The following is a 22,032-nucleotide window of genomic DNA, read 5'->3' on the forward strand; positions in this document are numbered from 1 at the left end:
CCTCGTTGCTTGCTGTACCTAAATATTAACTGTCTGTGAATCAGAGGATGCCCAGGTCCCTCTGACTGCAAACATTTTTCCAGTCTCTCAATTTCCCAATGATCTGCATTTGTATTAGATCTTTTAGTCCAAATTGGATAGCGCCATATGCAACCACATTGTGCTCCATCCATAACAGGCATATGGGCCGTACAATGGCACACAGTCGTTAGTACTGCTGCCTCACAGTGCCAGGGACCCAGATTCAGTTCTGGCCTTGGGTAACTGTCTGAGTGGAGTTTGTACGTTCTCCTGTGTCTGCGTGGGTTTCCTCCGGATACTCCGGTTTCCTCCCACATTTCAAAAATGTGTAGGTTAGGTGAATTGGCCATGCTGAATTGCCCTTTAATGTCCCAACATGTGCTGGTTAGGTGGACTGGCCGTGCTAAATTGCCCCCTTAGTGTCCAAAGATGTGTAGGTTAGATGGGTTGGCCATGCTAACTTCCCCCTTAGTGTTCCAAGATGTGCAAGTTAGGTGGATTGGCCATGATAAATTGCCCCTTAGCGTCCAAAGATATGCAGGTTAGGTGGACTGGCCATGCTAAATTGCCCCTTAGTGTCCCAAGATATGCAGGTTAGGTGGAATGATCCTGCTAAGTTGCCCCTTAGTGTCCAAAGATGTGCAGGTTAGGTGGATTGGCCATGCTAAATTGTCTCTTAGCGTCCAAAGGTTTGTAGGTTATGGGGATTAGTAACCTACACACAGGTTACGGAGTTGGGCTCTGGGTGGGATGCTTGGTTGGAGAGTTGGTGCAGACTCAATGGGCCCAATGGCTTCCTTTGGCACTGTAGGAACGATATGTGATTAAAATCCAGTTCACAACTTGTTAAGGTGGAATTTAAAGTCACGCCATTTCACTTTCGGTTTCCATTCTGTGACTGTTAAGGCATTTACCTCTCTGCTCCAGAAGTTATTACACACTCGAAATGCTGGGTCTTCCCTGTTAACATTCGTAACATTTCGAAACTGGCATGTCTTTGTCCTGGAAGAGCCAAATAGGAGTGAGTATTGGTATCATCCCCTCAATTTCACAACAGTTTATACATTTCACTTACATCTAGTTCCAATACAATTAGAAATTAGCCATTTCTAGATGAATTAAAAAAGAACAGGATCCAAGCTGGTTCATGTTATTCTGATAGTAAATCATTCAATGATAGTGGAGTTGATTCTTAACCACATCAATCAGTCCATCAACTGATTTACAACAGCTCCAGACACGAGCAATGTCTACAAAGGGTTGTGAATATAGCCCAGTCCATCATGCAAACCAGCCTCCCATTCATTGATTCTGTCTATACTTCCTGCTGCCTCAGGAAAGCAGCCAGCATCATCAAGGACCCCTTGCACCCAGACATTCTTTCTTCCACCTTCTTCCATCGGGAAGAAGATACAAAAGTCTGAGGTCACATACCAACCGATTCAAGAACAGCTTCTTCCTTGATGCCAGCAGACTTTTGAATAGACCTATCATATATTAAGCTGATCTGTTTTACACCCTAGCTATGACTGTACATTATATCTGCACCCTCTTGTTTCCTTCTCCCCTAGGTACTCTATGATTGATATGCTTTGTCTGCATAGCGCGCAAGAAACAATACTTTCCATTGTATCCCAATATATGTGACAATAATAAATCATACAAATCAAATGTCCAGAAGTGTTTCATAGATAATCAATTAAGGCTTTTCTTAAATTTAAATTTATTTATTAGTGTCACAAGTAGGCTTACATTAACAATGCAATGAAATTACTGTGAAAATCCCCCAGTCGCCACACTCCGGTGAGGGAGAATTTAGCACGGTCAGTGCATTTAACCAGTACACCTTTCGGAGCACTCGGAGGAAAGCCACCAAACACAGGGAAGAATGCGCAAACCCCGCACAGACAGTGACCCAAGCCGGGAATCAAACCCAGATTCCTGGCACTGTGAGGCAGCAGCGCTAGCCACTGTGCCACTGTTGAGTTGAGTTACTGGTGTTATTTGGAGAATATTCCACCCCCCCTTTCTGATGTCCATTGTGTGTATTGCCGATAGCCATCCATGCCTGCCTCTTCACACGGCTCTGTCTAGTGCGAAACTAATGCACTAGTTCCTTTACGTCATAATATGGGTGCTACTGTACTAATTTTTATCCTAGAATCATAGAATCCCTACAGTTCAGAAGGAGACCATTCAGTCTGCATCATCAACAACAATCCCACCCAGGCCCTGTTCCCGTATTTACCCCGCTAATTCCCTGGCACTGGAGAAAATTAAGCATGGTCAATCAAACTAACCCACATATCTCTGGGCTGTGCGAGGAAGCTGGAGCACCCGGAGGAAACCCAAGCAGCCACGGGGAAAACATGCAAACTCCACACAGAGGCCAGAATTGAACCCAGATCCCTAGCGTTGTGTGGCAGCATTGGTAACCACCGGGCTACCGTTGAAATGGAGGATTCTGATAACTCATTGGAAGCTGCGCAAACACAGAGAAACACTCAGTCAACATAATCCTCGTCTCTACCTCATGTAGATGCCTGGTGGAACCAGGGAGTTGATTATTCTGATAGCAGCTGTCTGAAATTCAGGTGAGACACCAGGGTCGATTTGTTTCTTGTAGCCTAGAAAAAACAGACGGCAAATCAGAAATGCTCAGCGGGAAATGTTTTATTTTAACTTTTTAAAAAGTTTATTTGTTTATTAGTCACAAGTGAGGCTCGCATTAACACTGCAATGAAGTTACTGTGAAATTCCCCTAGTCGCCACACTCTGACGTGTCTTTAGGTCATTGCACTTAACCATGACGTCTTTCAGGCTGTGGGAGGAAACTGGAGCACCTGGAGGAAACCCACACAGACACGGGGAGAACATGCAGACTCCACGCAGACAGTGACACAAACCGTGAATCGAACCTGGTCCCTGACGCTGTGAGGCAGCAGTGCTAACCGCTGTGCCACTCCATAGCCCCATCCACATACAGACTCATAGAATCCCTACAGGGCAGCAGGAGACCGTTCGGCCCATCAAGTCCGCACTAATCACAATCCCGCCCAGGCCTATCCGTTTAATCCCATGTATTTACCCTGCTATTCCCCCGACACTATGGGGCAATTTAGCATGGTCAATGCATCTAACCAACACATCTTTGGAATGTGGGAGGAGGCCGAAGCATCCAGAGGAAATCCACGCAGACATGGGGAGAATGTGCAAATTCCACACAGACAGTGACCCAAGCCGGGAGTTGAACCCGGGTCCCTGGCGCTGTGAGGCAGCAGTGCTAACCACTGTGCCGCCTCGTGACAACAGAAACCATACTGACCTCCATATCTGCTCACATTCTGACCAATGAAAGCTGGAAGCCACTCGTAGAATGTGATGCGCTGCGAAGATAAGAACAGTGTTGAAATGAGAAATTTCTAACCAGTTAATAATGTTTTTAGACAGAATACATTAGGCACTGACAAGACTACCGGCAAAGAGTTAAATAATTCTTAAAACAAGTTAATAAACTGAGAGAATAATTTACACATTTGTGGATCCAGGAAAAGAATTTAATAAGTAATCATGATTTTAAAACAGACGTATTAGTATTTTCATGGAATCTACAGTGCAGAAAGAGACCATTTAGCCAATTGAGCCTGCACTGCCAACTAACCCACCCAGGTCCAGCCCTACTCTTGTAACCCCACATATTTACCCTCCTAATCCCCCTGACATTAAGGGACAATTTATCACAGCCAATCAACCTAGACCCACACATCTTTGGACTGTGGGAGGAATCCAGAGCACCCGGAGGAAACCCACGCAGACACAGGGAGAATGTGAAAACTCCACACAGACAGTCACCCGAGGCCAGAATTGAACCTGGGCACCTGGTGCTGTGAGGGAGCAGTGCTAACCACTGTGCCTCCCAGCACAGGGCAAAAAGAACTATTCATTGGAATTGCTCCAAATATGTGCGGGCTAGGTAAATGGGCTATACTGAATTGCCCCTTAGTGTCAGGGGGATTAGAAGGGTAAATTGTGGGGTTATGGGGATAGAGCGTGGGTGGGATTGTTGTCGGTGCAGGCTTGATGGGCCGAATGGGCTCCTTCTGCACTGTAGGAATTCTAAGCTTCTACAATTCTAAGAGAAGCATTACTGTGCATACTTTTCAGTGAGGAAGTGTAAAGGTTACATTCTCATCATTAATAGACCTTGTATAACATGTTTCTTCAGAATGAATGCTGGTCCCTGGCGCTGTGAGGCAGCAGTGCTAACGATTGTGCCTCTGGGTGGGTCTAGGTTGGTGTTGGTGGGACTATGCAAGCTCTATGGGCCAAATGGCCTGCTTCTGTGCTGTAGGGATTCTATGATATTATCCATGGCATACTGCTTTTGTTTCTTTGCAGTTAGCCTGTGGGTTAAATGCTCGTCACTGCTGCGTCCTCAGATTACTTTCCCGAGCCTTAAAAACATCACCAATGTTGGTTCCTCCATCCTCCAACTCTTTAAAACCAGAGCTGGCTGGCATTACCTCCTGCACTCAACATGAATCAGTCAGTCTCACATCCAATTCTGCCCATTGCAGATGCCAGGTCAACTTCTTTGCCATCAGGTGACGGGTCACTGAGCAGTAAAGCCCACGAGACAGTGCATTCTTTGTCCAATAGAGCAGAACTTTCTGAACATCAGCATTTTCCAAACTCTCTTTCTTCAGCTGCCCAGCCTCTTGCTGTGAAATTAACATTCCCTCCACAATTAAACCTTGATTCTCAGAAAATTTGCTGCTTTGTTTGCAATGTTCCAGCGAAGCCCAAAGGAATCCTCCAATGAGACATTCCGTAGAAATTATACCAATCATAGAATCCCTGCAGGGCAGAAGGAGGCCATTCGGCCCATCAAGTCTGAACTGACAACAATCCCACCCAGGCCCTATCCCTGTAACCCCACATATTTACCCTGCAGTGGTCAGCACTGCTGCCTCACAGCACCAGGGGCCCAGGTTCAATTCCCGCTCGTCTCCCACTGTCTGTGCAGAGTCTGCACGTTCTCCCCGTGTCTGCGTGGGTTTCCTCCAGGTGCTTTGGTTTTCCCACTACAGTCGGAAAGACATACTGGTTAGGGTGCATTGACCCGAACAGGTGCCAGAGTGTGGCAACTAGGAGAATTTCATAGTAAATTCACAGCAAGCCTTACTTGTGGCTAATAAACAAACTTTAAACTTTAATCCCTCTAACCTCCGCATCTTGAACAAAAAGGGCCAATGCAGCAAACCCGCATATCTTTCCGACTGTGGGAGGAAACCGGAGCACCAGGTGGAAACCCACACAGACACGGGGAGAACATGCAAACTCCACACAGACAGTGACCCAAGCTGGGAATCGAACCCGGGTCCCTGGAGTTGTGAGGCAGCAGTGCTAACCACTGTGGTGCCCTTGTCTCACTCATAAGGATTAAGAGGTGTTTAATGGGATTCTGTTTGTTTACTGGTGTCACAAGTAGCTTTACATTAACACTGCAATGAAGTTACTGTGAAAATCTCCTAGTCGCCACACTCTGTCACCTGTTCGGGTACACTGAGGGAGAATTTAACATGGCCAATGCACCTATAACCCGCACATCATTCGGATTGTGGGAGGAAACCAGTGTATGTGGAGGAAACCCACACAGACACGGGAAGAACATGCAGATTCCGCACAGACAGTGACTCAAGCTGGGAATCGAAACCGGGTCCTTGGCGTTGCAAGGCAGCAAAGCTAACCACTGTGCCACCGTGCTAGTGGCCTTAAGAAGTAATGCACTGGATGGGTTTGTTGAGGAAGGATGTTTCCAATCTATCCTAGTCAATGAACTACAAGAATACTCATGGGCAGCAATTCCGTGGTTCGAAGTTACCTGGAATGTGGCGATAACATGCTTCCTCGCATTTTGGAATAAATCTTCGTCGGTCCAAGTGGGGTTCTGGGATTTAAGCTGCGTCGCCAAGTAATTGTGATATCGGAACCACAGGGTGCTCTCCGCTCGCAGGAAGGGACTCTCATTGGCTCGTGCATTTCCAAAATCTTTTAGCAAGTAATGAAAGAAAAAAGAATATTGTGAAACCAAAAGAGAAAATGCTGGGAAATCTCAGCACCCACCCTCAAGAACATTGTGAAGATTAGGTGAAATTTATCGGTCACATTTTCCCCGTCATCAAAGAGCATTGCATCTTTCACACTCTCCAGATTTTGTGACAAAATACCTGATATGAAGGGCACGAGTTGCCACAATTCTGACCAACTTTTACAGATGCACCATAGAAAGCATCCTTTCTGGTTGTATCACAGCTTGGTTTGGCTCCTGCTGTGCCCAAGCTCGCAAGGAGCTACAAAAGGTCGTGAATGAAGCTCAGTCCATTACGCAAACCAGCCTCCCATCCATTGACTTTGTCTACAATTCCCACTGCCTCGGAAAAACAGCCAGCATAATCAAGGACCCCACGCACCCAGGCATTCTCTCTTCCACCTTCTTCCATTGGGAAAAAGACATAAAAGTCTGAGGTCACGCACCAACAGACTCAAGAACAGCTTCCTCCCTGCTGCCATCAGACCTTTGAATGGACCTACCTCGCATTAAGTTCATCTTTCTCTACACCCTAGCTATGACTGTAACACCACATTCTGTACCCGCTCCTTTTCTTCTCCACGTGTATTCTATGAGCGGTATGCTTTGTCTGCAGAGCGCATAAGAAACAATATTTTTCATTGTCTCCCAGTAATAAATGACAATAATAAATGAAATCAAAAAGCCATGGTGGGGAAGCGCCTGTTGTGGCTGGTTGCGAAATGCTGGAAATTCTTATTCCCCTGCCACTCACTGATACCTGACTATTCACTCCCCAATGCCCAATCCCACATGCCATCTTCCATAATCTACAATTGTCTTGCTTAATCTCTCCAGCATGCTACACAGAATCAGTGGAGGAGGCCATTTGGCCTTTCAAGTCCACGCCAGATCTCTGCAGAGCAATCTAATCAGTTCCATTCAACACCCCCACCACTCCATTCCCACAGCCCTGCAAATCTATTTCCGTCTGCAGAAACAGCTTATTTTTGTGTAACTTATCTCAGTCTGTACCCATCTATCAAATCTCCCCTCAATCTGCCTCGCTCCAAGGAGAACAACCCCAGCTTGTCCAACCTAACAATGCAGCTGAAATCTCTGGAACCATCCAGTAGATCTCCCCGCATGGCGGCACAGTGGTTAGCACTGCTGCCTCACAGCGTCCAGGACCTGGGTTCAGTTCCCCTGGTTTGGATCACTGTCTGCTCAGAGTTTGCATGTCATTCAGCATAGAGTCGTAGAGGTTTGCAGCATGGCTTCTTTTAAGGTCATGCTATAAACCTCTATGACTCGATGACTCTATAACATGCAAACCGGCCCTTTGGCCCAACTTGTCCGTGCTGCCCTTTTTTTCTCCCCCTGTCTGCGTGGGTTTCCTCCGGGTGCTCTGGTTTCCTCCCACAGTCTGAAAGACGTGCTGCTTAGGCGCATTGGCCATGCTAAATTCTCCCTCAGTGAGCGGTGTGCCCCCTCTGAGTCCAAAGTCTAAATATTTATTTTGTTTTTACCATGAAATTGATGACAATTCTACTAATATATAAATGATTAGGTATTTTCTATAACACGTTATGAAATATTCGGCATGTATTAAATGTATTTAAACTTATTTGTGGGGTCACGGTTCGTGAACAAGCCCGATTTCAATCTTGTGCCCCACTGGGATGAAGGAGACCCACTCTTGCAACCCACTCACTAGCCTAGGTTGCCCAGCACTGGGTTACAAGCTCTTTTAACGCAATGCCTATTTTGTTAATTTGTGGGACATGGACATCGCTGGCTGGCCAACATTTGTTGCCCATCCCTAGCTGGGCTTGGCTAGCCCAATTCAGAGGGCAGTTGAGAGTCAACCACGTTGCTGTGGCTCTGGAGTCACAAGGAGGCCAGACCAGATAAGGACGGCAGATTTCCTTCTCTGAAGGGACAGTAGTGAACCAGATGGGTTTAGTTCCACCCTCAGGACAAAAATGGAAAATATTGGCAGGCGTCAATTTTAATTCGTCAAGTGATGCGATTACTTAACAAGCCACAGCGAGGAATCGAAGTAGTTACCAAGAATTCCCTGAAGTCCATGTTGCCCGGTTGCAGGGTCCGCCATTTTCCACATGCGAATCAACCCCATACTTTGCCTCGGAGTCAATTTGTCCGGACCAGAAGCCAAAAGCCCGTCTGAAAAGGTGCGAAGGGCGTCACTCCAGGAATGGGACGACCCATAGATAGAACTCCCATCAATCCATGTGGTTGCATGGTTTATCTGGATTACACGAGTGACAGGGCAGATGAAAATTACCAACAACAGTAACAACTTACATTTATATGGCACACGTAATGCAATAAAACACCCCAAAGCAGCAGCATTATAAAACAAAGTATACCACAGACCTACGTAAGGATATTTAAAGTCAGCAGACCAAAAACTTGGGTGGCGATTTAGGTTTTTAAGGTGTGTCTTAAAGGTGGGGTAGAAAGTGAGGTAGAGGCAGAGATGCCATAGGGTTTTACAGCATAGGGGTGGCACAGTGGTTAGCACTGCTGCCTCACAGCACCAGGGACCCGGGTTCAATTCTGGCCTCTGGTCGCTGTGTGGGAGGCGTTTGCACATTCTCCCTGTGCCTGCATGGGTTTCCTCCGGATGCTCTGGTTTCCTCCCACGCTCCAAAGATGTGTGGGTTAGGTGGACTGGCCATGCTAAATGGTCCCTTAGGGTCGGTGGACTAGCTAGAGTAAACGTATGGGGTTATGGGGATAGGGCCTGGGTAGGATTGTGGTCAGTGCAGACTTGATGGATTGGATGGTCTCCTTCTGTACTGTAGGGATTCTATGAGCACAGAAAGAGGCCCTTTGGCCCATTGGGCCATCATCAGTTTGATCTGAAGTTTTAAAAAATGTAGTTATTAGTCACAAGTAGGCATACATTAACACTGCAATGAAGTTACTGTGAAAATCCCCCAGTTGCCACACTCCAGCACCTGTTCAAGAAAACTGAGTAAGAATTTAGCACAGCCAATGTAACTAAGCACCATGTCTTTCAGACTGTGGGAGGAAACCGGAGGAAACCCAAGCAGACACAGGGAGAACGTTCAAACTCCACACAGACAGTGATCCAAGCCAGGAATCGAACCCGGGTCCCTAGTTTTGTGAGGCAGCAGTGCTAACCACTGCGCCATCGTGCTGCCCTATTCTTCGTCTGTATAGCGTGTGGAAAAACTTACTGTTAGCTGTATACCAATACTTGTGACAATAATAAATCAAACTAAATCAGATAAGATACTGATGACTATTTCCAACACTTGGTCTGCAGCCTTGTATTGTGTTTCAAGTGTTCTAGTGTATAGCGAGGGAATCCCAGGACCTGAGTCCAAGGCACCCCTGGAGTAAAATCGGTGATGGACAAGGTGCCAGAATTGGAGGAGTGCAAATATTTTGGAGGGCTGTGGGCTAGAGGGTTTTACAAAGACAAGGAGGGGGAAGGCCATGAAGGGATTTGAAACAAGGATGAGAATTTTAAAATGTTTGACCAGGAGCACATGTAGCTCTGTGAACAGAGAGGACCAAGACATCGCCATCAATTGCTTCTCATCCAGTGTTTTGTGTTTTTCATGGATAGCAATCTACTATCCCCAATATCAAGACAAGATTTTCCATCGGACAGCACAACTTGGTTGCAATTGGAATCATTTCTCTGGTATACCTCAATCTTAACCTCAGTGGTCTATTCTTTGTAATTATTATTGTGACAGTGGAGACTCAAGTGGAGGGTGGCACTGTGGTTAGGACAGCTGCCTCACAGTACCAGGGATCTGGGTTTGATTCTGACCTTGGGTGACTGGCGATGTGGAGTTTGCACATTCCCCCCATATCTGCATGAGTTTCCTTCGGGTGCTCCAGCTTCCTCCCATACTCCAAATGTATGCAGGTTAATCCACCTTAACTGCACATCTTTGGGCACTAAGAGGCAATTTAACATGGCCAATCCATCTAACCTGCACATATTTGGACACTGAGGGGCAATTTAGCATGGCCAATCCACCTAACCCGCACATCTTTTGACAGTAAGAGACAATTAGCATGGCCAATCCATCTAACCTGCACATCTTTGGATGCTAAGGGGTAATTTAGCATGGCCAATCCATCTAACCTGCACATACTGTGGACTGTGGGAGGAAACTGAAGCAACTGAAGGAAACCCACGTAGACACAGGGAGAACATGCAAACTCCACACAGACAGTTACCTAAGGCTGGAACTGAACCCAGGTCCCTGCAGAAGTGAGGCAGCAGCGCTATCTACTCTGCCCTTCAAAGCATTGTAAACATGACAGAAGGGGGACATTGATGCAAACTGCAAAATGTCAAGACAGACTTTAGGAGGTCCTACTTCAGACAAGAATATTAAAATATGAAATAGACTGTAGAATCTGTATTGGAGGCCAAAACCTTCTTAATAATTTAAGACAAAACTAGATGCGATGGGAAGACTAAAATAGAAAGTTGTTTTTTTAATAAAGGATGAAGAATAATTAGCCAAATGGCTTTCCTCATCCCCAACTAGTGCTTTTAGGAAAATGTGTGTTTTAGCTATTTTGCATTTTCACTTTTCAACTTTTCAAGCTCATTCCTCAGCTCAAGATGGCACAGTGGTTAGCACCGCTGCCTCACAGCACCAGGAACCCGGGTTCAACTTACAGCTTGGGTCACCGTCTCTGCAGAGTCTGAACATTCTCCCCGTGTCTGTGTGGGTTGGCCATGCTAAATTTTTTGATTTGATTTGATTTATTATTGTCACATTATTAGTATATAGTGGAAAGTATTGTTTCTTGAACACTATACAGACAACACAAGAAACAATAGAGAAGGAAATGAGAGAGTAAGAATGTAGTGTTACAGTCATAGCTAGGGTGTAAAGAAAGATCAACTTAATGCAAGGTAGGTCCATTCAAAGGTCTGGAGGCAGCAGGAAAGTCGCTGTTCTTGAGTCAGTTGGTACACGACCTCAGACTTTTGTATCTTTTTCCCGACGGAAGAAGGTGGAAGAGAGAATGTCCGGGGTGCATGGGGTCCTTGATTATGCTAGCTGCTTTTCCAAGGCAGCGGGAAGTGTAGACAGAGTCAATGGATGGGAGGCTGGTTTGTGTGATGGATTGGGCTACATTTACAACATTTTATAGTTTCTTGCGATCTTGGGCACAGCAAGAGCCATACCACGCTGTGATACAACCAGAAAGAATGCTTTCTATGGCGTATCTGTAAAAGTTGGTGATAGTTGTAGCTGACATGCCAAATTTCTTTAGTCTTCTGAGGAAGTAGAGATGTTGATGGACTTTCTTAACTATAGAGTCGGCATGAGGGGACCAGGACAGGTTGTTGGTGATCTGGACACCTAAAAGCTTGAAGCTCTTGACCACTTCCCATGCCAAATTGCCCCTTACTGTCCAAAGAGGTGCAGGTTAGGTTGACTGGTCATGCTATATTGCCCCTCAGTGTCAGGGAGGTTAGCTGGGTAAATATATGGGGTTACTGGGATAGGACGTGGGTGGGATTGTTGCCGGTACAGGCTCGATGGACCACATGGCCTCATTCTGCACTGTCGGGATTCTATGAAAGTAAGGGTGCTGTGGGGCCTTGCCAACTGCTATTCCATGAGCAGCCCCTAAGTGGTGGTGACAAGCAACAAAAAAGTGATTGGCCTTGCGATTCTTCTCTCCTCCAACTAGGAATCACTTTCCCCTTTCCCTCCACTAATCCTTCAGGCCCACACCCTCACCCAATGAAAAAGGGCTAAATTCAGGAACTTGAGAATCGGGAAGGTCCATCTCCTACTTGTCATTCTGCTCCCTGTGAAACTGAAGGATGATAAACGCACATTATCCATCTTGTAACAGAAGGTACCTGCAGTCTGGGGTTGTTTGGACTCTGGCCTGAGCTTGTTGTCCACTGACTTCTCTGGAATGGCAGCTCCACCTTCCCTGTGCTGTTGGGATCAAAAACCGGGTCTCCGGAAGGAATCTGAATGTTTAGGAATTCAGGTGGGCAACCGGACCCAGTTACTTCTAAAATTTCATCAATGACGTGAAACCCTGAATGGTTCAAATCAAATACAGACAATTTATTATTGAAGTTCAGGAATTTTTCTTGAAAAAAAACCTTCTGTTTATAAGGCTAAGAATAAAACATGTTCACAGAATCCCTATAGCGCAGAAAGAGGCCATTCACCCCATCCAGTCTGCGCCGACCACAATCCCACCCATACCACATCCCCTTGACTCCATGTATTTACTCTCTAATCCCCTTGACACTATGGGGCAATTTAATATGGCCAATTGACGTAACCTACACATCTTTGACACTAAGGGACAATTTAGCATGGCCAATCAGTCTAACCTGCACATCTTTGGGCACTAAGAGGCAATTTAGCATGGCCAATCGATGTAACCTACCCATCTTTGGACACTAAGGGACAATTTAGCATTGATAATCCACCTAATGTGCACATCTTTGGATTGTGTGAGGAAACCAGATCACCTGGAGGAAACCTATGCAGAGAATGTGCAGACTCTGCACAGACAGTCACCCGAGGTCAGAATTGAACACGGCTGCCAGGTGCTGTGAGGCAGCAGCGCTAACCATTGTGCTACTGGGCCGCTCTTATCTACTTATGAGGCAAACCCAAACATTTCTTCCACTAAGTCTCTAAATTAACAATAGGATAGGTTTGTTTGCAATGTGCAATGATATCACAAGTTACAGGGAGTTCCTCTGTTTAGTGTTTCTGGCGAAATCATAGGCTTAGGGCCTGATATTATGACCTTGCCCCACCTGTCATTTGATAAGGGCGAGATGGTACAATCGGGTGTGAGGTTAAAGATCAGGAACTCGCCCCATTTCTCAGATCCCCGCCCCTCCCCGATACTATCGAGCCTCTTTTGCTGATGAAGTTGACTTCACATCCAGAAAGGGGCAACTGTGACATGGTTTACATCTGGTGGCAATAGAGGAGAATTCTGCCAGGGGTGGTGATCTTCGGGTTGGCAGGGAGGGGAACCTCTTCAGACAAGGGTGATTGGTGGCCGGGGGAGATCAGCACAGGGAGCCATCATCAGGGTCGGGGTGGGATCCTGATATCTGTGAAGCAGGTTGGGGGGCAGTACTGCAGGAAATCTCCCAGTACGTTAGGACACGGAGGCACCTGTGCAATGTCGCACCAGAAGCTCAGCAGCCGGCTTCACCGGCGAACACAAGCTCCACCATCTCCCCCTTACTGGCCTGAATCATATCTGAGCACTTTTTTTTTACACTTAAGTGCTACAAGATTAGGAATTGCAGCTTGCCAAAAAAAAAGCAGTGCGATTCTCTCCCATTTTCTCACTCCTTTGGCACTTTGGAATTTTTTTTGTTAAGATCACAATTGTTTCTGTTGCTAGGACACAGGCGCCGTTCAATGAGAAAAGGCCAAGATTTAACTAATAACCTCACAAAGCAATGATAATGGAATTGTTGGCTATTCATAGCAACTGCTCTCTATCAACAGGGCTGTAGCAGAACCAGAAAATCCTCCGGGCTCAAACTCATCTCTTTGTATTGAAACGTTGAGGGGGGTGGGGGTGTTGACAGGGTAGATGCTGAAAGGATGTTTCTCTTTGTCACAGGGGTGGGGGGAATCCACAACTAAGTGGGGGCACACTCTCAAAATGAGAATCTTTCATTTAAATGTGTTGTGTACTATCTACCAGGGATGTGACAGCCTAGTGGTTATAATTGCAAAACTTTTTTTGTTTTTAATTCCAAAAGCATTTAGACCGTTACACGGGTAAGATGGGTATAGAGGGATATGGGCCAAATGCAGGCAATTGGGGCCATCTTAGGGGTTTAAAAAAATAGGGCGGCATGGACAAATTGGGCTGAAGAACCTGTTTCCGTGTTGTAAACCTCTATGACTCTGTTAATCCAGAAACTCAGCTAATGTTCTGGGGACCTGGGTTTGAATCCTGCCACAGCAGATGGTAGAATTTGAATCCAATAAAAAATATCTGGAATTAAGAATCTATTATGAAGCCATTGCTGATTGTAGGAAAACCCAACTGGTTCACTAATGTCCTTTAGGGAAGGAAATCTGCCATCCTTCCCTGGTCTGGTCTCCAGACCCACAGTAATGTGGTTGATTCTCAACTGCCCTCTGAACAAGGTGAACTAGGAATAGGCGATAAATGCTGACCAGCACTAGCAGGGATAAATATGTGGCGTAATGGAGATAGGGCCTGGCTGGGATTGTTGTTGGTTCAGGCTGAATGGCCTCCTAATGCATTGCAGGGATACTATCATTCTAATGTCCTTTAGGAAAGGAAACCAGCCATCCTTACCTGGTCTGGCCTAAATGTGTCTCTGGACTCCCAGTGACACCCAGTCCCACAAATGAATAAAAAAAATCTACAAGATGCACCGCAGCAATTCACCAAAGGTAGACAGCACCTTTCAAACCCATGACCATTTCCATCGAGAAGGACAAGGGCAGCAGATGAATGTGAAACACCACCACCTGCAAGTACCCCCCCAAGCCACTCACCGGCCTGACTTGGAAATCTGACACTGTTCCTTCACAGTCGCTGGGTCAAAATCCTGGAATTCCCTCCCTAACAGCATTGTGGGTCAACCCACAACACATGGACTGCAGTGATTCAAGAAGGCAGCTCACCATCACCTCTCAAGGGCAACTAGAGATGGGCAATAAATGCTGGTCAGCCAGCGACACCCATCTCCCGCAAATGAATTAAAAAATATAAGAAGCAATTTTTTTCTCCTGAAAGGTCATTAATGTTTGGAATTCTTTCCCCCAGACAGCAGTGGAGGCTGGCACATTGAATGTATTCAAGGTTGAGGAAGACAGATTTCTAATTGACAGGGGGTTAAGGCAGGCAAGCTGAGGTAAGATCAGATTGGCTGTTATCATATCTTACTGACTGGTGGCACAGAGTCAAGGGGCTGAATGGTCTATCCCTGCTCCTACTTCTTTAGTACATTTGTTTTCTTTATTCATTCACAGGATGTGGGCTTTGTTGTCTGGGCCAGCATTTATTATCTGTAATTTGCTGTTTAACTGTTAGGTCATTTCGGAGTCAACCATGTTGCTGGGAGTCCAGAGACACATTTAGGCCAGACCAGGTGAGGATGGCAGGTTTCCTTTCATAAAGGACGTTAGAATGACAGTATCCCTGCAGTGCATTAGGAGGCCATTCAGCCTGAACCAACAACAATCCCAGCCAGGCCCTATCCCCATTACGCCACATATTTATCCCTGCTAGTGCCCCAACAGGAGGGCCAGGATGTGCCCCAGGATTCATAGGCTAGAGGGATTAAAGTTTAAAGTTTATTTATTAGTCACAAGTAAGGCTTGCATTAACACTGCAACGAAGTTACTGTGAAAATCCTCCAATCGCCACACTCCAGCATCTGTTCGGGTCAATGCACCCTAACCGGCACCTCTTTCAGGTGCACCCGGAGGAAACCACATAGACACAGGGAGACTGTGCAAACTCTGCACAGACAGTAAGCCAAGCAGGGAATCGAACCCGGGTCCCTGGCAGCAATGCTAACCGCTGTGCTGCTCTGTTTTTGTTTCAGATTCCAGCAAACACAGCATTTTGGCTTTCCCTTAGTGTCAAACTTAGTGCTAAGGAATACCTGCTTTTTTTTAATATGAAAACATTCAAATCTGCATTGCATAGTGAACTGAATCATGCGTGTCAACACGTCCTGTTTTCAGGAGACATGCTGGGCATCCCATTGAACCTGTGTTACCAGTAGTCATTTATAGCAATCTCTTATATCTCTCTTCCCTGGTGACTTGCGTTTATTTCCGAGTACTTCCCTTATAAGAAAGCAGTGTTCGGAGATGTGATAGAAAAGGGTCAGCTAGACCCCCCCACCCCACACAACTGATCACCCTAAGGCCCACCCACAGTGAGCCACGCCCCCTTGGCACATGTGGGTTTGTGGGAGTAGTGTCTGTTTGGGATTGCGGTTGGTGCAGACTCGATGGGCCGATTGGCCTCCTCCTGCACCGCAGTGATTGTATATGATTCAAGACAGCTTACCAAAGTAAACAAACAGCACCGTTCTGTTTCTGTCACATGGTATTCCTGAAATTCCCTGCATTGCAACATTGCTGATATCCCGGGGATTGGGTAATTCTGGTTCCTGTAGGGCTTCGAGAACTCCATCAGCATAATTGGCAGGCAGCAGACGGACAAAGGGAGCACCTAGATGGAATGCAGCAAAGCAACACTTTAACAATAGCCTTCAAAAAAAAGGTTCATAGTGTTTTAACGAGCTTGGCATGAGAACCAAAAGATTGTGACTAAATGGAAGGACTGAATAGGCTCAAATAGAAACTGATAGGTCACGTTTAGAGTCTTTAAGATCATGAAAGAGCTCAACTGGGTAAACATAGAGATATTTCGCCTTGACACAGGAGACATGGCGACATAATGGTTACACTATTAGCTGGCCGGGTTGGGGGGGGAGGGGGTAGAGGCAGACATTGGGGCTGCTCTGGGGAGGTCAGGGAGGCCAGTCATCAAGGGGTGGAGCGGGGGGGGGGGGTGCAGGGGGTTGGTCAGACGTCCAGTGATCGGGGGGGTTGTGGAGCTGGCCAGCAATCTGGAGGCTGGCAATGCTCTGACAGATCGGCACATGCGCGGTGGCCCGCTCGGCACTATGCGGCCCACTTCCAAGAGAGAATAGGCTCCGCTCACAGAATTTCAGAGTGAATCACATGAGGGGCACTCTGCAGTGCTTAGAGTGCTGGAAATTCATTCTGGAAATCACCCTGAAAAACCAGTGGGATTTACTCCCATTTCCCCGCAAATTCTAATTTGTTTGGGAGAATAGGTGGATTGGCCATTCTGAATTGCCCTTTAGTGTCCAAAGATGTGCAGGTTAGGTGGATTGGCCATGACAAATTGCACCTTACTGTTCAAAGGTGTATAGGGTATGGGGATTGGCTGTGCTAAAGTACCCCTTCGTGTTGAAAGATGTGTAGGTTAAAGTGGATTGACCATGCTAAATTACTTATTGGTGTCCAAAGTTGTGTAGGTTTGGTGGATTGCCATGCTAAATGGTCTCTTAGTGTCCAAAGCTGCGTAGATTAGGTGGATTGGCCATGGTAATTGCGCAGGACTGCAGGCATATGGTTGGGGGAGTGGCCCTAGGTAGACCGCTCTTTCAGAGTCAGTGCAGACTCAATCAGCCAGGTGGCTTCCTTCAGCATTGTGGGGATTCTATGGATCTTATGAACAAAACTTGTAGACACAAACATAGAATCATCATGAATAAAGCTAAAGGGGAATCTTAATAGAAATATATTCACCCAGAATGTCATGAGAATGTGGAACCTGCCATCATATGGGCTTTTTAGGGCAAAGAGCATAAGTGGAGGCCACATCGGTACAAGAGAAGGAAAGAATTAGAAGGATGTGCTCATAGGGTGAGATGGGGTAGAGTGGGAGGATAGTGTACAGCATTGGCCAAATGGGCTTGTTTGCATGCTATAAAATTCCATGTAATGCCTTTTATATAGAGTGACTCAATTGACATTTTGTATTTTTACGTCTTACTTCTATTTGTCTTTCCTTCCCTGAACCTTTCTTTGAACAATGTGCTATTCTTAGGTACTATTTTTTTTGTTTGAATCAGGCGAGGCTAAATCAAAATTCCCAAATTTTCTTGTTTCCTCCTCTCCAGGGTGTGCCACACGCAGTTCCTGGGTGACCCTGGTGCCAAGTCCAAATTTTGTTAGTCATTCAATCATGTGCGTGATTTCCAGTGCATTACTACTGGGCAGTGAGGTTACAGGATGGAACCCTAGCCCAATAACACAAGTTGCACAATATATCATGTATTCTTTTGGTCCAAACTTGCTGGTTGTAGGGACTTCCTCTCATCCTTTTGGGAAGTCTACACTTCCCAACAGCTCCCTTGCCCTATCCAGCTTCTTCTGAGCCAAACTTAAAACTAACTTTCTAACCTAAGGTGGCCCCTGGTTGCTAGGCAACAGCATAGTGTCTCTTTGACCTGGTTTACTTTCTCATCATAAACCTTTTAATTACAACACAGGCGCAGTTTGAAATTAAACCAAAACTCACAAATGTGCAGGCACCTTTGTTTAGCATGAGTTAACTGAAGTCACAATGTCTTTAAGGCAAAAGAAAGTTAAAACCGTCACGGCAGGGAACTACACTGCCAGCTTACTACCAGCCCATTTTGTGCTATTGGCATAGAATAGTTTCACTCCCTATCAACTAAGTAGAGCTCTCAAGTATCCCCCCTCCCCTCACTGAAATCAGCAGACTGAGCAGAAACAAGGAAATGAAGCTGGAATTCTATGTCACACTGCTCACCTCCATTGGAAGAGCTGAATTATGGAGTAATATAACACAGAAGGCCATTTGGCCCATCATGCCTGTGCTGGCAATTCTACTCATCGCCAGTGTAAAGCTATTCATTATTTATACAAACATTTCCAATAGAATTTCAATTTAGCACGTAACACTTGGATATACTTCACATTTCATTTCAATGAAAGACATGGCAGCACAGTGGTTAGCACTGCTGCCTCACAGTGCCAGGGACCTGGGTTCAATTCCAGCCTCAAGTGATTGTATGTGTGGAGTCCGCACATTCTCCCCGTGTCCACGTGTGTTTCCTCCGGGTGCTCCAGTTTCCTTCGACACTCCAAATGTTTGCAGATAGAATCATAGAGGTTTACAGCATCGAAACAGATCCTTTGGCCCAACTTGTCCATGTCGCCCTTTTTTTTAAACCCCTAAGCTAGTCCCAATTGCCTACATTTGGCCATATTCCTCTATGCCTATCTTACCCATGTAACTGTCTAAACGCTTTCTAAAAGATAAAATTATACCTGCCTCTATTACTACCTCTAGCAGCTTTTTCCAGGCACTCATCACCCTCTGTGCGAAACAAATTGCTCCTCTGGATCCTTTTGTATCTCTCCCCTCTCACCTTAAGCCTATGCCCTCTAGTTTTAGACTCCCCTACCTTTGAGAAAAGATATTGACTATCTACAGATTAGGTTGATTGGCCATGCCAAATTGCCCCTTATTGTCAGCAGGATTAGCGGGATAAATATATGGGGTTACGGGGATAGGGCCTGGGTGGGATTGTTGTCAGTGCAGACTCAATGGGCCAAGTAAGGATTCTATGATACTAAATCCTTTATCACAGTCACGCATGAAGGTGTCAGTAACTTAGATGAGTCCGATGTACAAAACATTTTCTCTGTAGCTAACTGGGGAAGCATCAAGAATCGCTTACCTGCTGTACCCCTGCTGTGATGTGCCAGATTGTTGTACCATCCATCATATCGTTGAACCTCCCAGTTCAACATAGCACCTAGACCAAAATGAGAGAACATGATCAAAGTTGAAATGATCCTATTCAATAATAAGATGCTCAAGTTTTCCTTATTAATAAAAATAAAACTAACTAATTAATACATATTTTTTATTTGTTGATTGGGCGTGGACATCCTCCCTTGGAAATGAATAACCTTCTTAAATTAGTGACTTCTGGGATAGATTTTTCATTTCGAACCAGACACGATGAAGGAACAATGATGTAGCTCCAAACAAGAAACTGCAATGGGTCGTGAATGTAACCCAGTGCATCATGCAAACCAGCTTTAATAAGTCTTTAGAGGCAGAAGTCCCTTCACCAGAATTCCTTTATTTACAATTCCGACAGCAGTACGCAGAGTGCTATCGGTCAACAGTCTGCCTGTGGGAGTGCCAGAGGAACTGACACTCCCAGTTAAATACAAGGAAAAGATTCCCTGATTGGCCCACCAATTGACTCCCTTAATCAGGGAGTTCATGCTCCAATAGGCCAACCTCAATGGCCTTATTGAAATCATTATACCAGCCTCCCATCCACTGACTCCATCTACACTTCCCGCTGCCTCAGAAAAGCAGCCAGCGTAATCAAGGATTCTTTGCACCCTGGTCATTCTCTCTTCCACCTTTTTACAAAAGCCTGAGGAAATGTACCAACTGACTCAAGAACAGCTTCTTCCCTGCTGCCATCAGACTCTTGGATGGACCTACCTCACATTAAGCTGATGTTTCTATACATCCTAGTTATGACTGTAACACTTCATTCTGCACTCTCTCCTTTCCTTCTCTATGAATGGTATGCTTTGTCTGTATAGCGCTCAAGAACCAATACTTTCAGTGCGTACTAACACGTGACAATAATAAATCAAATCAATCAGTCACATCTCGATCACTTTGTGCCAATTTCCTTACTTGGCAAATGTAAATCAAAAATCAGAAAAGTAATTGTCAATTTTGACATTAACTACCGAGTAATAAAAGCAGAAGCAGGCCAAAGCCAGTTAGGCAACCCCTTTGTGATTCTATGAACTGGTAAAAGAACCTAGAAACTAGGAGCAGGAGGAGGACATTTGGCCCTCCAAGCCTGTTCTGCCTTTCATTACGATTATGGCTGATCATCCAGTACAGGGCAGCAGATTTACTTCCCTAAAGAACAATAGTGAACGAAGTGGGTTTTTCCGACAATCGATAATGGTTTCATGGTTATCAGTAGATTCTTAATTCCAGATATTTTTTACTGAATTCGAATTCCACCAGTTGCTGTGGCGGGATTCGAACCCAGGTTCCAGAACCTTAGTTGAGTTTCTGGACGAATGGTTAAACTATAAAATTATGTCAGTCACAACTTGCTGCTCAACATTCAAAGTTATTTTCTCTTTTTGCAGTTTCTCCAGATTGCTGAGGGCAATGTTGAGATGTGCTGTTAATGAAAATCTTCATGCATCAGATAAATTCTTTAACCGTCTGCCTTCAAACAGCAAAATAAAAACTGCTTTGCATTACCAGGGAACGCCCTCAAAGTTGGGTTGCCAGGGCACCGTTGAGCTGCAGGAACGAGATGTGATTGTAAAAGCACTTGAACAAAAACAGACGAGGAAACTTAAGAGTGACTCAGGACGCGGAACACCCAGAGCAGTGTCCATGGTTACAGTGCTGGTGTCTCAACTCTGCACCCTTCCACGGGCAGCTCAGTGGCACAGTGATTAGCACTGATGCCTTACAGCTCCAGGGACCCGGGTTCAATTCCTGGCTTGGGTCACTATCTGTGCGAAGCTTGCACGTTCTTCCCATCTCTGTGTGGAGTTTCCTCCCACAGTCCAAAAGATGCGCTGATTAGGTGGATTGGTCATGCTAAATTGCCCATTAGTGTCAGGGGGACTAGCTGGAAGAACTATATGGAGTTATGGGAATAGGGTCTGGGTGAGTTTCTGATCAGTGCAGACTCGATGGGCCGAATAGCCTCCCCTGCATTGTAGGGAATCTGTGATTCTATATCCTGTTACATGTCAACAAAGACAGTAGCCAAGCCCCCACACCTCTCCTACACCCCTGGCCAATTCCTAGCCTCACGCCCTCCCCAGCTCCCAGCTTTTCTAGGCCCTAGCCCTCCCTTAGCCCCCATCTCTCCCCAAGCTGCCAGCTTTCCCAGGCCCTCAGTCCTCCCACAGCCCATAGCTCTTCCCAAAGCTCCCAGCCCTTCCCAGACACTCAGCCCTTTCTTCGTCCCCAGGCTTACTCTAGCCCCTAGCCCTGCCCTAGCCCCATGCTTTACCCTAGTCCATGAGTAAAAGTTCCCAGCAATGGGAATATCTAAGACCTGACCAAAGACCAAAAGCAACAAGACATTTATCTCCTTCCACTTGGAAGTGTGAGACTTTACACCTTGGTCAGAAGAATAGAGGTACAGACTATTTACTACATGGGGAAATGTTCTGGAAATCTGAAGCACAAAGGGACTTGGGAATCCTGGTTCAGGACTCTCTTAAGGTTAACATGCACATTCAGTTGGCAGTTCAGAATGC

The 22,032-nt window shown here is 45.8% G+C and overlaps 1 protein-coding gene across 2 annotated transcripts in view; it reads right to left on the reverse strand.

Annotated features, from left to right (window-relative positions):
• The window catches only part of LOC145360760 (dual oxidase 1-like), a 96,766-nt gene that overhangs the window by 67,235 nt on the left and 7,499 nt on the right, over positions 1-22,032 (reverse strand). For both annotated transcript variants that reach the window (XM_080216163.1, XM_080216164.1), the window contains 8 exons: positions 19,434-19,511; positions 16,196-16,360; positions 11,997-12,184; positions 8,162-8,363; positions 5,906-6,072; positions 3,347-3,407; positions 2,552-2,648; positions 936-1,023 (listed from right to left, as the gene is read on the reverse strand). In XM_080216163.1, the coding sequence (XP_080072289.1) occupies positions 936-1,023; positions 2,552-2,648; positions 3,347-3,407; positions 5,906-6,072; positions 8,162-8,363; positions 11,997-12,184; positions 16,196-16,360; positions 19,434-19,511 (1,046 nt within the window). The remainder of the gene's footprint in view (positions 1-935; positions 1,024-2,551; positions 2,649-3,346; positions 3,408-5,905; positions 6,073-8,161; positions 8,364-11,996; positions 12,185-16,195; positions 16,361-19,433; positions 19,512-22,032) is intronic.

The sequence above is a fragment of the Carcharhinus amblyrhynchos genome, chromosome 32, assembly GCF_965287045.1.
Source record: "Carcharhinus amblyrhynchos chromosome 32, sCarAmb.v2.hapA, whole genome shotgun sequence".
Taxonomy (NCBI): Eukaryota; Metazoa; Chordata; class Chondrichthyes; order Carcharhiniformes; family Carcharhinidae; genus Carcharhinus; species Carcharhinus amblyrhynchos.